The 15,628-nt window shown below is 35.6% G+C and overlaps 1 protein-coding gene across 6 annotated transcripts in view; it reads right to left on the reverse strand.

Moving 5' to 3' along the window:
• The window catches only part of CRYBG3 (crystallin beta-gamma domain containing 3), a 100,168-nt gene that overhangs the window by 45,618 nt on the left and 38,922 nt on the right, over positions 1–15,628 (reverse strand). For all 6 annotated transcript variants that reach the window (XR_012129235.1, XR_012129237.1, XR_012129236.1 and 3 more), the window contains exons 5-11: positions 14,379–14,423; positions 14,036–14,151; positions 11,418–11,565; positions 7,181–7,317; positions 6,026–6,140; positions 4,888–4,923; positions 2,570–2,703 (exon numbers count right to left, since the gene is read on the reverse strand). Coding sequence is in view for 2 of the 6 variants with exons in the window: in XM_037001644.2 (XP_036857539.2) it covers positions 2,570–2,703; positions 4,888–4,923; positions 6,026–6,140; positions 7,181–7,317; positions 11,418–11,565; positions 14,036–14,151; positions 14,379–14,423 (731 nt within the window). In the remaining 4 variants the exon portion in view is untranslated. The remainder of the gene's footprint in view (positions 1–2,569; positions 2,704–4,887; positions 4,924–6,025; positions 6,141–7,180; positions 7,318–11,417; positions 11,566–14,035; positions 14,152–14,378; positions 14,424–15,628) is intronic.

The following is a 15,628-nucleotide window of genomic DNA, read 5'->3' on the forward strand; positions in this document are numbered from 1 at the left end:
CAATGATAATCCTTCTCATTTTCCTGATTAAGCCCTTCTGGAATCACAGAATGATGACTATATTAAACATTTATTTAGGGTTTAAATCAAAGGAACCTCTCACCAGGCTTCAGATTTAAAATACATGTGGGTTTAGCAAAGAGGAACTAGGAAATATGACTGGGCTGGTATTAGCTTGGGTGGCCTAGATATATACAAAAATTTCTGTAAATATGTATGGTGGGAAATGTTGCTCCCACCATTTTATCAGTGGTGATAACAGAAACAGGAAACCCTGTAGCAGAGTACTTTCCAGGGACACAGGTTTCTTGATTTCTAATCTAAAACTATCAGTACAGACACTGATATACACCATTAGTCATTAAAGCTCCTCCAGGAAACTTACCTTTTCTGGAGTAATCCATAGCAGCCAGTGCAGTGTGGGCATAGATGGCTCACAATACACGTTGACCTGCTTAAATCTGCCTTCAGTTGTGATTGGAGTGGGACCCCGCCCAAGGGGGCAGATACCTAGGATGACTACTGTGGGCTACTGGGTTGGAGACTTTTTAATTCTGGAGCTTAATGACATGAAGTTAGGTGGGGCTGACTACCATTGTTTTAGGAAGATTCAAAAAATATTCCAAATAATTGTTTTCATAGGGTACATAATAACAGAAGTTGCTCAGTAATCATGACTCCCTCCTGCTTTCTGTGTGCAGGTGTGCTCAGGGCAGGTGAAGTGGGGGGTGTCCACATGAGCTGAAATAAGCAGAGTTCATACATCATAGTATAGAAACTATCCCTGTTTTATCCTTAAGCTATTATGTAAAAATAAATACACAAGAAAACTTTCAAATTCTGTTTTCTTTTATATAAATGTGGTTACTCAAAACATGCTTTCAATATATCTGAGTGAAAGAATAAAAGGTACAAAAGATCCTAATATTGAAGGACAAATCAGTAAGTTATATAATTACAGTTAAAAAACCTGCACTTTTGTTAATAGATTAAGTTTTGCTAAGATTTTACACACACACATACATACACACACACACACATCCATCTGAGGTATTTAAAAATAGGTGTTATCTGAGAAAAATTGAGAAACATCCCTAGATTTCTCAAGATGGGAGATGAGGAAGAGTCTCTACTACCTACAGATAAAGTTCAACAGTTAACAGAAGTGAATAATGATAAAAATAGTGAAAAAATAAAATTATCAGCTGTTTATCTTTAGATAGGGAGCAACATTTTTTTCTTGCAGTTGTCATAAAAAATTAAAAGTATATTGCATTACAAGCCATATTACCTTGAGATTTTTATAAAATGATTTCAAAAAAACTTAGAAAAAAACAATGCAAATTGCAATCTAGTTAATGGGAAAAACATTCAGATCCCAAATGGAATAAAAGGCAAGAATATTTTATAGCAGGATCATAGAGAACTCTGCAAATAAACACAAGAAAAATTTGTTTATCCAAAACATATTTGTTCTTCAAGCCACTAATACATTTTAAATACACTAATACAAGGAGAAGCAGTTAAATGATTACCAATATGCAGACCAACTGAGGACATGACCAACATATCGAACATTATGTATCCTCTTATATTTCCATTTGGGCTAGTATGTCCATCCACCACTTGATTAGTACCAAAAGATACAAAGTCTAAGTCTCTAAATGGAGATCTTTGAGTGATCTTAGATATGTCATTTAGCTTCTATGAATAACATATTCTAGTGGTATCTTTTGCTAGATTAACATGAACAAGTTATACGATGTTACCTCAACTAATGAGATAGCAATGCTTAAATTAAAATGAATCAACATTCCAGAAGACCCAACATATCAACAGAGAGACCAATAGAATGTTTCTGGAGAGGTTCTAGCACTGGGCTAACAATGGCAACAGGCTATGAGGAAAGCTTCTCCTCTATGATTTTACCTGCCGGAATACAAATACAAAGATACATTCTAGTCCAATCACAGATTTTCTTGGGGCTCCTGTCCCACTAACTGCTAATTAAGACTGGAATACTTGCAATGATGGTTAGTTACGCTTAAATTTATACTTCGATGTCCTATGGGGGCTTCCTCAGAAACAGTACAGGGCTCAAGAGTAACCAATGTCAAAAACCCTTGACTTTGGAAACATACCATCCAAACTACCTCTTTAAAGAGGGAGAACTCACTACCAAGATCCTCGGCACACAAAGTCAACTAAGATCAGCAGAATATAGGATAAAAACTGGGGCTCTCATTCATCATCTGGTAAATGAGATAATTAAAAAAATAATAGTAAAAAAAAAATTTTATCCTGCCATTCTTATCTTCTATATTATGTTTAGAAATACTAAGTTTTGAAGTTTTAGAAACTATTTCCTACACTTGATCTATCTCAAAATCCAGTATCAACAAGAGCTCACAGAAAGCCATTGAAAACTGCTCTTTTTTTATTTCCCAAAATACAGAAGGGATGTATATTTTTCAGATTAAGGCAGATTTGTTTAAACTCTGCTTAGCACAATTTTTTGTGATTTTCAAAAATAGATTACTAAATTAAAAGTGGAAAATATAACACTCACACTCCACCGATAACACGAATTGATCCAATTCCATGAAAATCACCATCATTTTTTAAAAAATTAGGGACAGAATCTATATGTTCACTGAAGTCTTTGGCCTGTCCACAGAAGTGTGGTTTTTCAAAAATAATAACCTGAAAAATATAAAAGAAAATTACTTACGATGCTCATGTTTTAGAACAGATACATATTTACTAAAGTCACACTAAAAAGACTACCTACCATATGAACAGGGACCACTGTCCATTTCTTAAATTAATATATACTTATAACACATTGGTATTCACAAGGAATGTGAGTGTCATCAAAAAAGTAAAATATTTTAATTAATAACACATTTCTCTCATTAAGATACTCAAGTATGATTACATTGTTCTGATTACCCAAATTCTAGAACCATCTCATAGGGTAAAATGTCTTATAGTTGGTTCTTGAATTATCTTTCTAAGTTTAGCCCTCTGTTTAGGATTTAATACAGATTTGCCTTATATTTATTGAATTTTCCCTACAAAAATAAAAACTTTCTTGAGGTTCCAGGGCATAATGATAAATTATCTATTGATTTGAGAAAATACACGTTGTTTCTTATGACATTAACTGCTTCTATGGTAGTGACTGTTCATTGATAAAAAATAGACATATAAATTCCTGAATTTAAATATACAACTTCCCCAAAATAAGAAATGATTGAAAAAATTGTATTTTTTATTGGATAACAAAATTGATTCAAATGGGGAGGGAGTTAAGTACAGTGGGCAACAAATTACTAGAATTTCATTTATTTCAAAGTTGGCTTGGTACAAGTATTTCTCTTCTACCATTTTGATCCTCTTTCCTTCCCAAGTACAGTCCCTTAGTGTGTGGACATGGTAACAGTGATAATAACACTGATCTATCCACACTATCCCCTTGCATTATTTGTGGCTAATGGCATAATTTGTGCATAACTGGCGACCTATGACCTTGGTGAATAAGACCCCCTGTTTAAACATGCTGAACCAACAAGATATAGCTTCCTTATTTTTAAAAATTGGTAATATTATACAAACTGAAAAAAGTAAGTGCTACTGTTCCTACTGTTTTCTACATATTAAATTTTCCAGATGCTGTACTTGAAGTGATGACATTTTATTTGAGTTTAATAGATGCTACATGAGTTATGCACATTCAAATTAAGTAAAAAGCTATAATTCTTTTATGAGTAAGCCAAAACTAATATTTAACAACTGTAAAAGTGTGATTGTGATAGCCATTCCATAATATACCTCTACAACCTGTCCTCCTGCAAATGTCCAAGGAAGACCCAGCTTGCAGCACCTGAAGTTCTGACTCAGCGGATGATGAGCCTGAGGGAGCAGTCACTCAGCGGGCGTCCCAGCTAATGCTGAGTCCATTAGGTCACTGATTCAAACCCTTGGCTGCATGTTACAATCACCTGGGAAGCTTTGCAAACTCGGACCATACCCCAGACCAAAACAGTACCTCTGTGAGTGGAACCCAGGCATAAAACAACTCTTCTGTTTTTTTAAACTCAGATATGTATAATTTCAACATAAAGCCAAGGTGTATTAGACACTAAATTTTAGATACTAAGTTTTAGAAGACTCCATCTATGGAATTGAAAGAATGGCAGTCAGTTACGTAAGTGAGGAAGCCCAGGCAAGGAGGAATAGTGACTTGTTTTGGAGAACACGTGACGGACGAACGAATCTCTGTTTCCACACCTACCTCAGGAGGTGTTATGACCTAAATTAAGAGAGGCCTGTGTGCATCTCTGCTCACTTCACTAGTTTTCTTCCTATTTCTTTTTACACATGCTCTATAATTCCATTTCCTTTCCTTTCCCAAAATGTGCTTAAACCTAGCACCACTACCACCCCAGTTTCCAGTGCCTCTATGGTTCCTTCCACACACTCATCCTTACGAACCGACATCCATCTGACAGGGGCTACCAACCCTTCCTTCTGATCACCCTTGGTCTCCTTTCTGAGCATCACTCCCCAGTAGACAGCCTGCTAGATTTCTCCACCTGAATGTCTAGCTGTTACCTCAGAGTTCCTCAAACAAAAATCAAACCTGTCACCTTCCCTCCCTGCAATAGGTGCCTATTGGGTTTGACTGGGCCGTCAGTAATAACCCCACTGCCCAGTCGCAGGCAAGGCCTCAGAAATCACCTGTGCAGTCACATCCCATCACCACCACCCATCAACCAGGTGTCATTAGTGTATGTTCAGGTAATTGCTTTTTAATAGTTCAAAATATTTAAAGATTAATACTCAAACTTCTTAGTCTGCTATAAAAGTGTGTTCAAGCCTTACCTTTAAGTTCATAGGCATTTCCACTTTTAGTCCACCCTTAAGATGACAAGAAATTTTAATTTTAGATAAATATTTAAAATATTTGAAAGTAACTGCCATATGTAAGTTATACAAATAATTCAGTTGATGAAAATTATATACCAGTCAGGTTTAAGTTGGGATAAAATGTTTTAAATTTTACATACAGAACTCCACAGTAGTCAAAACCAAGTTAGACTGCTTTGTATCAAAGTAGATGAGGCAAGCAATCTTAAGAATATACTTCCCACATTAAAACCACTACAAAAGGAAACGGAACTTTAGTCCCTGAGCACATGTGACCAATTAAAAGATTTAATCCCATTGCAGAGGGTCCCAAAAAGAAGAGTGGAGTTGCCAGATTTTTAAAATCTTATTTGGCAGAGATATGTAAACCTGTTGATACTAAATTTATTTTCTCCAATTTTTTGGGCTTTCTAAGTTTCCTTTCTAAGTTTTATCAACACTTTTTATCATACTTAATGTCTTTGTGACCTCAAGATTGTAGAACATAAAAAGTAACCCTTTCTCACAGAAACTATAAATTCTATAACTTCCTGTTTTGAATGCTAGCCACACTGTGATAGTTCTTAAAATTTTTTAGTTTTTCCTGGCTTTTATTTTTTTTAAAGGTACAGGCCAAATAAGGTTACATGGGCAATATTTAATTGATTTGCCTTGAAATAAAAATGTTTGCAACAAAAATAAATGAATATATTTCAGGTACTTATCTTTATGAAAGCAACCACTGACAAAACTATTGATTATTATTAAAGCTGAGGTTATCATTCATTACTGCAATGAAGAGTATAATTTACAAGTAATTTTCTTATTAAAAAAACAGAACTTTATTCAAAACTTTCACAGAAGAAAACCATAAGGACACTGCATATATTGTGATGAACAGCATAAATTCAGACATTTGTCCTGTAGAAAACGTTAAAACGTTTTCACAGATATTCTCTATAATGTAAAAAAAAAACAGAAGAACAATGTACCATTTGCTGATTCAGTAGTAGACATATTAATTTCTCAGTATTCATATGCATGTGCAATCATCACAGCTATTTAATTTTGGATTCACAGGTACTTGTGAAAATTTCTTTTTAAATTTGCTTACCATCTGAAGTGGATGCAATGACTTCATTTCTGCTGCAGAAATCTCAAAGAGCCCATGGTCTTCCTCTAAAACTGTAGCTTGCCCCTTAAAATTAATACCTGGGTAAGCAAGCCAACTAAATAAGAAATGAATAATTGGTTAAAATGTAACAGGAATATTTTGGTCAAGTTCTGTATGAGTTGAAAGTAAAAAGGACTATCAAAAAACAAAACACAAAAATCCAAAACCTCCACCACATAATTGTACGAGTAAAGCACATTCAGAATGACTTTGCCAGATCACATATAACAAGAATTAATGTGTTCTTAAGTACTTACATTCAAACTCTATATATCCTATAATGTCTATTACATGTTTTCCAAGCACTTGGCATTTCTTGTTAGAATTTTTCAATATTTAAGAAGTATGACACATTTAATTCAAATTCAAGCAGAACACAATTGAAAAACCACAACCATTCCACTATATTCCGTTCTTTTTTAATCTGGGAAGATCAGAGGTAGGGATTCCATCAGGTATTTTACATCTTTGACCTATATACTTGGAATCAGTATCAGTTCTGTTAGCTGCCAAACCAGGCATCAAAGAATGTGTGATTCAAGTCAGTCTGGGACTGAATTAAGACTGAACTGAGACCCATAGTTCTGAGATACCTCTGGAATCAGAAAGGCCTGGCATCGAATCCATGCTTACCAGCTGGTAGCCTGGGACAAATCACTTAATTTCCTCATTTATTCGTGAGAATAGCTCTACCAGCCTTGCAGGAATAGAGGAGTATTAAGCAAAAATGTGACTGTGGAGGCATTCAATAACTATTAGTACAGAGACACTCTTAGAAACAGTTCAGGCTCCAGAATTTTAAGGCAGAGACATGTTTTTATTACTCAGTCCCAGAATTTGGTGGATGTAAAGAGGATGGATGCATTGATTAAGGACCATGTCTGACAATCTATACCTGCTTCTGTGAGTCATACATCAGAGACTTAATTGGATCCAAAGAATGAATGTTTTAATGCCTGCAATAGTCTTTGTTGGGTATCCAGGGATACAAATGCAATTAAGTTTAGAAATTTATATGTTACCTGTTGAAATATGAAATAAAAAGTTAACTGGGGTGACCACCAATCACTGTAATAAAGACAAACTGATACATACATGCCGGAGTTCACAGTGAAGGACACAGATTTGGGGATATTTAGCTCTTCCAAATTGGGGACTGCGCGATGTATGTAGATAGGACAACATGTTGGGTCAGACTGTGGGCAAAGTTCTATCTCTGGAATGCTGCAATCCTGAAAAAAAAAAAAGTTTGGCCTTTAAATCATTTACACACAGTCCAGTATTAATACCCTGGGCATGCAGTTACAATTACTGTCATTGCTCAGTTTAATTTCTTCACAGAACAACATAAAGGAAATACTATTTCTCCTTATCAGTTTTTTCAAAATAAAATTTTTTTGAAGGACTTACACTGATAACATGAAAGTTATATTATTAATTAGAAAAGTATTACCCCAATTCTTTCTGCTTTGTTTTCAAAAGTCTTGTTCCGTGGAGCAATGCTCAAAGTTACCAAACTCTTCAAGTGCTACAAGTCTGTAAACCTTCCTTCTCAGAGGCGTAACAAAGCCATAAGGAGGAAGGGAATGAAATAAAAGCTGATCTCATTGGAGACATAAAAAATAAATAACAGAGAGGCCCTATTTCCTCAGTGTTATCTAATTTACATTGACAATTAAAGGTGTGGGTAAAGGAAATCTGTTTTCCTACTTGTGGTATTCTATTTATTTTCTTTAATACAAGCTGGTTTGAAGAAAGGCATAGGAAGTTTGAGTCTACTTTCCATCACATATCTGCCATCAGCATGTCCTGTCAAGACCTCCTTTTAAAATTTCACTTGTCTATTGCACATCTCTTACCTAGTTTCACAGTCAAAGCCCTTCATCCAGGTCAAAGCTTCAATTATGGGCCTAAACCACCTGTCAAGCACTAGCTACTCTTAATACAGCTGGGCTTGTTAAAACACCACTTTCTTCATGACACTCAAGACTCCCACACAAGTCAGATTTATGTTTGTTTGACTTTCTACAATATGCATGAACCTAGTGATATATACCAACTCCCCACAACTTTCAGTCATACTAGTATCTATGTTATCTCTACTCCTCACTCCTGGCCTCCATAAGCTTTGTAAATGTTTTCCCCATTGCAACTAAGGATCATTTCCTATATTCTTCCTTAAGAAAATCTTTTAATAGTCAAGTTCTAACTCAAAAGACATCATCTTAGAGAGTCAAAACCACAATTATTTTTCCCTTTTTAGAAATTACAGATGTGCTTCTGTCTGAACACACAATCTAGCTCAGTAATCATGAGTGTCTAATTAAACCACTCAAGTGTCAAGAGCATTAATTCTCATCTACGATATTGTGAAATTCTGCTTTAATGAAACAGTTAAATACAATAACAATCAGAAGTGACACTTATTAGATGGAACAATTTTATTTTTTTATTATAATCAGCTTTGCAATTTTAAAACTGCAAATTTCTGATTTTTTAACGTTTACCCCAACTGAGTTCTCATTGATCATTATCATTCTTATTAATATGTAAAAGTAAAATGGTACATCTTATTTTCAGAAAGTTAGCTCTAAAATTCAACAGTAAAGAAGCATAACCTAAAACATCCTTTAAAGTATAAAACTTTATTTCTTTCTAAAGTCTCATTTCAAAATAGCCAAAAATGTCCAGAACAGTCACCTGTCAATCTTAAAGATTCTTTTGTTTGCTGTTAATAGAGTTCTAGTAACATTATTTAAAATGCTGCCATATTAATGTGCCTCCAGGGATTTAAGATACAGTAAGTCAGAATACATAACTAAGTGTCTCACACAAGTAAGTTTCCTCTGCATTGTGTTAAACAAACAATGTTTGGGTGGTGCACTTTAAAAGGGAAAAAGCTAAGGGGCACTGGAGTTTACCACAACACAGAAGGAAACAGCATAATGTAAAAAGCATGATGACGGCCAAAAAATGGAAAATAAAAATAAGAATGCTATGTTCTCAACTACCTTTACTGGAGGACCAAATTTTTCTCTAGCTGACTGAGAAAAACTTCATGATAAATTCTATCTTTTTCATGGTGGCTAGGATAGGAGAAACAGGGCAGTAATAAATTATAGTTAACCCAAACAATAAGGAGGTCATGTCCCCACCTTACATAAAATACCTTCACTCCCGGATCTAACAGATCTCTCTCTTCTCATTAATGAGGCACAAATTAAGTAACTTCTGAAAGTAAGAAATATTTCATTCCTTTAAAAAGCATATTAAATAGTTATGTGCAATATTCATTTCCTCTATTTAAGAAAAGAAAGCAGTTGACTCAAGATTCACTGCACTGCTACATCATCCCAAATTATTTCCACTAGGAAGGAAGCCAACCCATGAGCAGAATTTACAATCACTGGTAACTGGTGTTATCTTCTGTATCTGCTGTGTCTATTCACAACAAAGTGAAGTATCACAGAAGTACTTTCTGCAAGGAACATTAAAGTTCTCACTATTCAGATTAGAGTGACTAAAAGATGATGAAGTAAGATAAAGTTGGTACAGGCCTAGGTGAATTTGGAATGGTAACCACCACCATGAAATGAAGCTACCAATAGACAGAATTTTGACAAGGCTGGGGAAAGGAAGCAGTTTGACGCCTGATTCTCAGTGTGTAAAATATTTAGAACAATGCTAATGCCTTTTCCATTCAATGCTGAATAGTTTTATTTTCCTTCCTCACTAAATGTTGTTACTGTTTGCTTGTTCAAGGCGTGTGGACACTTGTCATTTTAAAAATGACCCAAAGAACAATGGAAAAGGGAAAAAAATGCAAGCCTAACTTAATTCTTTCTTATAATATAGTCTAAGCAAATGGCAGATGGGCAAATACTCATTTATATATCCATGCTCAACAGACTGAGCTTTTTGTTTAATTTTATTGCTGTTTGATTTTGGGGTATGAGGAGATTGTTTGCAATAATTTATCGATCTCCCCAACTGCTAGGCCTTGGCCTGGTGCCTGACATTCATAAGGTTCAAAACCCTAAATTACTTAAATCTTAGAAGATTCCACCTATGAACAAATTACTTATTTCAATGGATTTCTAGTGAGTTAGCTAAGTAAATGAACACTCCAGTGCTGCTTGCTGAGCAGGACTACATGCAGTTTTTGAGGAAAACTAGCAATGCCCTCCATGTGGCAGCTGTCGGTCTCCCTGTGGTACCACATGCCACCAATATCCACCTGGACCTGACGCAGTGGCTTTGCCAGGAACTCCCTTGCACTTCCTGCGCCATCTAACTCCTGTTTACTCTCTCAAGGTTCCTATCAGGCGCCACCTCCTCCAGGTGAGGTGCCCCTTCTTCAGGCAAACATAGGTCCCAGAGCAACACCTCTCACCTCATGAGGTCATGGGGTTCAGCTGTTTTATCCCCCAGATGTAAACACTCTTCGGGGATCACATCTCACTTGTATTTCTCTTCCCAGTGCCTATCACAATATTGGGTCCCAAAGCAGACACATACTTAAGACATGGGTTTGTTTAGCTTTGCAGAAAGTATTAATTCACATAAAATACCTGCAGACACCCCTTTATGGTAATAGGAGTTTTTCTGTAAGTGATCTTTAAATTTTCTATATGCAATCTGCAACTATCAAGAGTTTAATAACATCAATCCAAATCATGATAGGCCTCAATTTATATCTTTTAAGCATATAAACAAAATCTCTGTAACTTGAAAAAAATACATATTCATGGCTGTCATATGAGTAACTGAACTAATGCATGTACTCTTACTCCTGAAGGAACTCTTGAGAATACTTGGGAGAATTCTGTCCGTATATGAGATGTGTCCTGTTTACTCATTCCCTTCTCCTGTAAACCACAACAGTACTTTACACAAAATGTTTTATTATACTGGAAGATCATCCTCATGTTAGTATTAAATAATATTTTCTAAACAGGAAATAAAGCAACACACCTTCCCTTCTCTCCATCGTATTTCTCGAATTTCCCCTAACATTTACAACACACACACACGGTCACACCACTGAGTAGAAATCTATACAAGAAAAAATATCAACTCCTATTATTATTAAAAATATCTATGTATATAGGTTACATTATGTACCATTGTATGGACCAGATTTCAAGTAATATTTTAAATTATCATTCACAGTAATACTTTTTAAGTTTAAAAGATTCTCATCATTGTGATAGTGAAGATTAACAAAATTAGTACAAATATTAGCAACCATTTCTAAACACTGCTAGCCAAAGTATGACTTTACTATATGACAAAAAAAGTACAAAAAGGGGAAAATCAACAGTTTCGTTACCTTTAAGACACGTTTGATAGAACCCAGTAGAAAGTTTCTTTGTGGATGCTTTCTGTTCTGAAGGATCCAGTCATGATTGAACACCTTTTCCCCTTCTTCTAAAACACATTTCTGACCTTGGAAATGTGGTTTCTCATATAAAATCCAGCTGAACAAAAAGAAATGCATTATCAGTTATAACTAATTTTCTAAGAAATGAGGCATAGAATAGCCACAGACCATCTCTTCTTTAATTTTTTAAATCTATTTTCCATTATTACCATATAATCATATTTTAGAAACAATGACCTATGCTAAATTAGGTATAGACAAATAGTATGTGAAATGTGAAAGGATAAAAGTGCATATAACTTGGAAATAATACTTCTCCCTGAACACAGTCTATGCCTATGCCCATGTATACCTGTATTTTATAGATGTTGTATACACAAAAGTATACATTTATATAAAAAATAATGGCTTAACAATTCCAAATTCCCTTTCTATCCTAATTTTCCTGTTGCTGGGTATGACAGCACATGTCCCATTTTATTACATGAAGACAGCACTATAACATACTGTTTTCAATAAAATACTGACCATGGGTTACTAAAACACTAGACAAAGAAATTCTGTTTCCAGCATGTCCATGGGAAATGGCCCCTAATAACAAATGGGGTTTCCCCTCAGTTTTACACCATACAAAGAATTCTTCACTTCTTGACCATGTCAGCTATACAAATGACTAAGTATGTGGCCTTCACATTCTTAGCATCCCACAAATTTTGAACTTGTTTTCAGAGCTATGCTTCATTCAACTGAAGTCTTCAACTCAACCTGCCAAATCTACCCTACTAATACTGCAGTAAAAAATGGTACTGATTGATCAGCACTCTCTGGAGGACTCGTGCCAGGGGATGATCATCAAAAAGCCTCCACAGGGATCCGGACGATGCTGTGGTTGTGGCTGCATCCAGCCCACCGTCTCCTGGACTTGCCATAAGAAGGAGGAGGGAGATGTCTAGGCTGGCATGTGCATACAGTGAGACAACGAATTTGACTGGATCTGTACTGTTGGAACTCAACCAGGAGTTGGGAGGGGTGCAAGTTGTAGCACCCCAAAATCTCATGACTATAGACTATCTATGGTTAAAAGAACATATGGGATGTGAACAGATCCCAGAAATGGGCTGCTTTAATTTGTCTGATGGTTCAAGTACAGTTGGACAATATCCATCATATCATAGATAAATTTTCACAAATGCCTAGGGTGCCTAAATGGTTTTCTTTGCTTCACTGGAGATGGCTGGTAATTATAGATTTGCTTTGTTTATGTCACCGTATTCCTATTATGTTAATATGTGTGTGCAAATTAGTTAGTAGTTTAAAACCTATACATACTTAAGGTACTATACAAGAAGATATGTCAAAGAAATAATCAATCCTCCCAAGTTTCCTTCATATGCTACATCTATAGCTTTTCTTCTTCCTTCCTAATTACAAACCTTAAATAGAATTCGTGCCTCATATCGAATTTACCGAGTATCATAATTCCTCCAGGTGGTAAAGATACCTCGAGACAAGTGCTGGGCATAGAAGCCACAGGGCATAAATCTGCAAAGAAGTAAAAAGCTAACCTTTGCAAACAATATGGCTTCTCTCTCACTTACCAACTTTACATTTCCCTGTATGGCCCCGGAAGATGACTGGTTAGCCAGAGACGGGTAAGATTCCTCAAGGGAGGAACAACCTAAGACAGGCACAGTCGCAGGGGGGCCATCAGGTGAGAATTTGGGGATCAACAGAGGTGAGGCTCAGAACCTCACCCCCCCCTGCTTTGAGAGAAATCTTCTGCATCCGTGGATGTCTTGCTGCCCTTGTCTAGCCTGGATTAATACTTAGTCCATAGGCACACACCTGATCATCTGATCATCTATATTTGCCTTCTTACAGCACTAAACTATGTTTTCTACCTTTATCTTGCATCTACCTACCACTTCAGCATTTTATTAAAAATAAAAATAATAATAATAATAGGAGAAATGTGGGATCAACATATAAATCAAGTACAAAAATCAAATGAATATTCATATTTGACCTGATGGTTTATAGGTCATATTGCATGATCAAAACCGAAAGTTTCTGTGATGAATGCCCTTGTACTGTTCACCATGTAAGAATTTATTCACTCTGTAAGAATTCGTTCACCATGTAAGAACTTGTTCGTTATGCTTCAGAAGATTGGAGACTGACGAGAATTAGGCTTGAGATGGATTAATGATTGTACATTGAGCATTGACCCCCCTATACTGAATTTTATTGTTGTTAACAACCATTTGATCAATAAATATGAGAGATGCCCTCTCAAAAAAAAAAAAAAAAAAAAAAATGGTACTGATTGTATATATTAGGCTTTGCTACTCACTGCTGGCCTTAAGCACTAAAAAAAGCCTAATTTTCTGCCACAGTAAATAAAGAGAACAATTAAGTTATAAAACACCAATCATATTTTAAAATATTCTGTCAAAAATAGACAAAAGGAAATATGATTTTAATAAAAAAATTTATAAAGCATAAATAGTAAGAAACATGCTTAATTTTGGAAAAAAATATGCCATAAATTTTAAGAGATCTCTTACCAGCCCCTTACAACTTTTATTAGTACCCCATTCGGAAAGGACCATGCTGTAGCTTCGGGAATGTCACAGTAGATCTCTTGCTTACATTTACTTCCACGGAGATCATAGATAACCATCTGCAACATATAATAAGTAGACACAATAGCTAATTTTAGGAATGCATTTATAATTCCAAAATGTCCTAACATGTAGAAAATACCCTCAATTCATAAAAGTATTATTTTAGATGCTAAATTTTTGAGCAAAATAATCCTAAATCAATTAAAAGTGTTTACTTAATCCCCAAACCTAAAACTAACCTTACCTTTCGTATTTTACCTTAGTCTCAGAAACTTATGCTTACCTTCCCTGGTCTTGGATTACACTTCAGAGTTTGTCTGTCAATGTTCTGCAATAATAAAAGTGGAAGAAGTAGCTTTAAAGACCATCAATAGATATGTAGTTCACTTTCTTAGTAGTGACATATCCCACTCAGAACGTAGAAACATCACTATGTGCAAGGTATGCCTTCAGGTACTACAAGGGATATAAAGATTAATATAAAGGAAAATAATGTGTTGTCTCTGCCCTCAAGAAGCTTATAGCCTAGATGGGGAAACAGATGATTACAGTCACATGACTCTTTCAAGTGGAGGACTGTTAAACCACCAGGTAAAATACAAAGAAAACACCAGGTCGTGGAAGTCCAGGGAACAGCACCAGAGGGAGGCAAGGCGATGGCACACGGGGCCCCCAAGAGGCTTGTCTGAGGAAATGATACCCAGGAAACCTTGAAAACCGGCACAAAAATATGGCAGCTGCGGTGGGGGTAGGAGGGAAAAAAATTCCAGGAAGCAAACATCTGGAGAACAAGTATGGTGGTAAGAAACCAGGTTATGTAGCAAGAGGTTGGACAAACAGAACTGTGGGGCACTGTAATAGAGTAGAGAGGTTCCACTCAATTTGGTCGATAATGGGGAACCACTGAAGAAACATTTCTTCAAATCCCACCCTGTCTTTTAACATGACTTTGCCTTACAAGCTATTGGTTGGTTTTCAAGTATTACTATTTGTTACTAAGGCTCTTCAAGGTAGAGATACAAGGCCTCGGGAATCCCAGAGAAAGTTCCTTGACCTTGGGAATGCTAGGAGGAGAGACCCATGTTCAATGAATATTCTGTATCAGACATTTAAATAATTTCTAAATCAAAGAAAAATGTAACTGAATTTCAAGACATTTTCCCAGCTGTTTTCAGCTTTTTCTTTGAATTAAAAATAAAAAGTAAATAAAAAACTAAGCTGTTCACTGCCTTGCATTATATGAACACAAGCAACTAACAGGAAGAGGTTGTCATCAAGCAAATGCTTCAGAGATTTTTAAATACTGAAAATCTTTTTAAATATTTTAAAAAGCTCAACACAAAAGCTCAACAGAAAGTGACTATTTCTGCACATACAGTACCTTGAGAAATGCCCAATGTTGTTATTTAATTTAGCTCGAAAACTAAATATTAGCCAATACTGGTAAATAACTTGTTCTTATGTCTTTCAAATTCTGACTAAGCAATTTTGTTCTCTCAATATAACATGTCCAGCTAAAATACATGAGTTATG

Source organism: Manis javanica, chromosome 3, assembly GCF_040802235.1.
Source record: "Manis javanica isolate MJ-LG chromosome 3, MJ_LKY, whole genome shotgun sequence".
Lineage (NCBI taxonomy): Eukaryota > Metazoa > Chordata > Mammalia > Pholidota > Manidae > Manis > Manis javanica.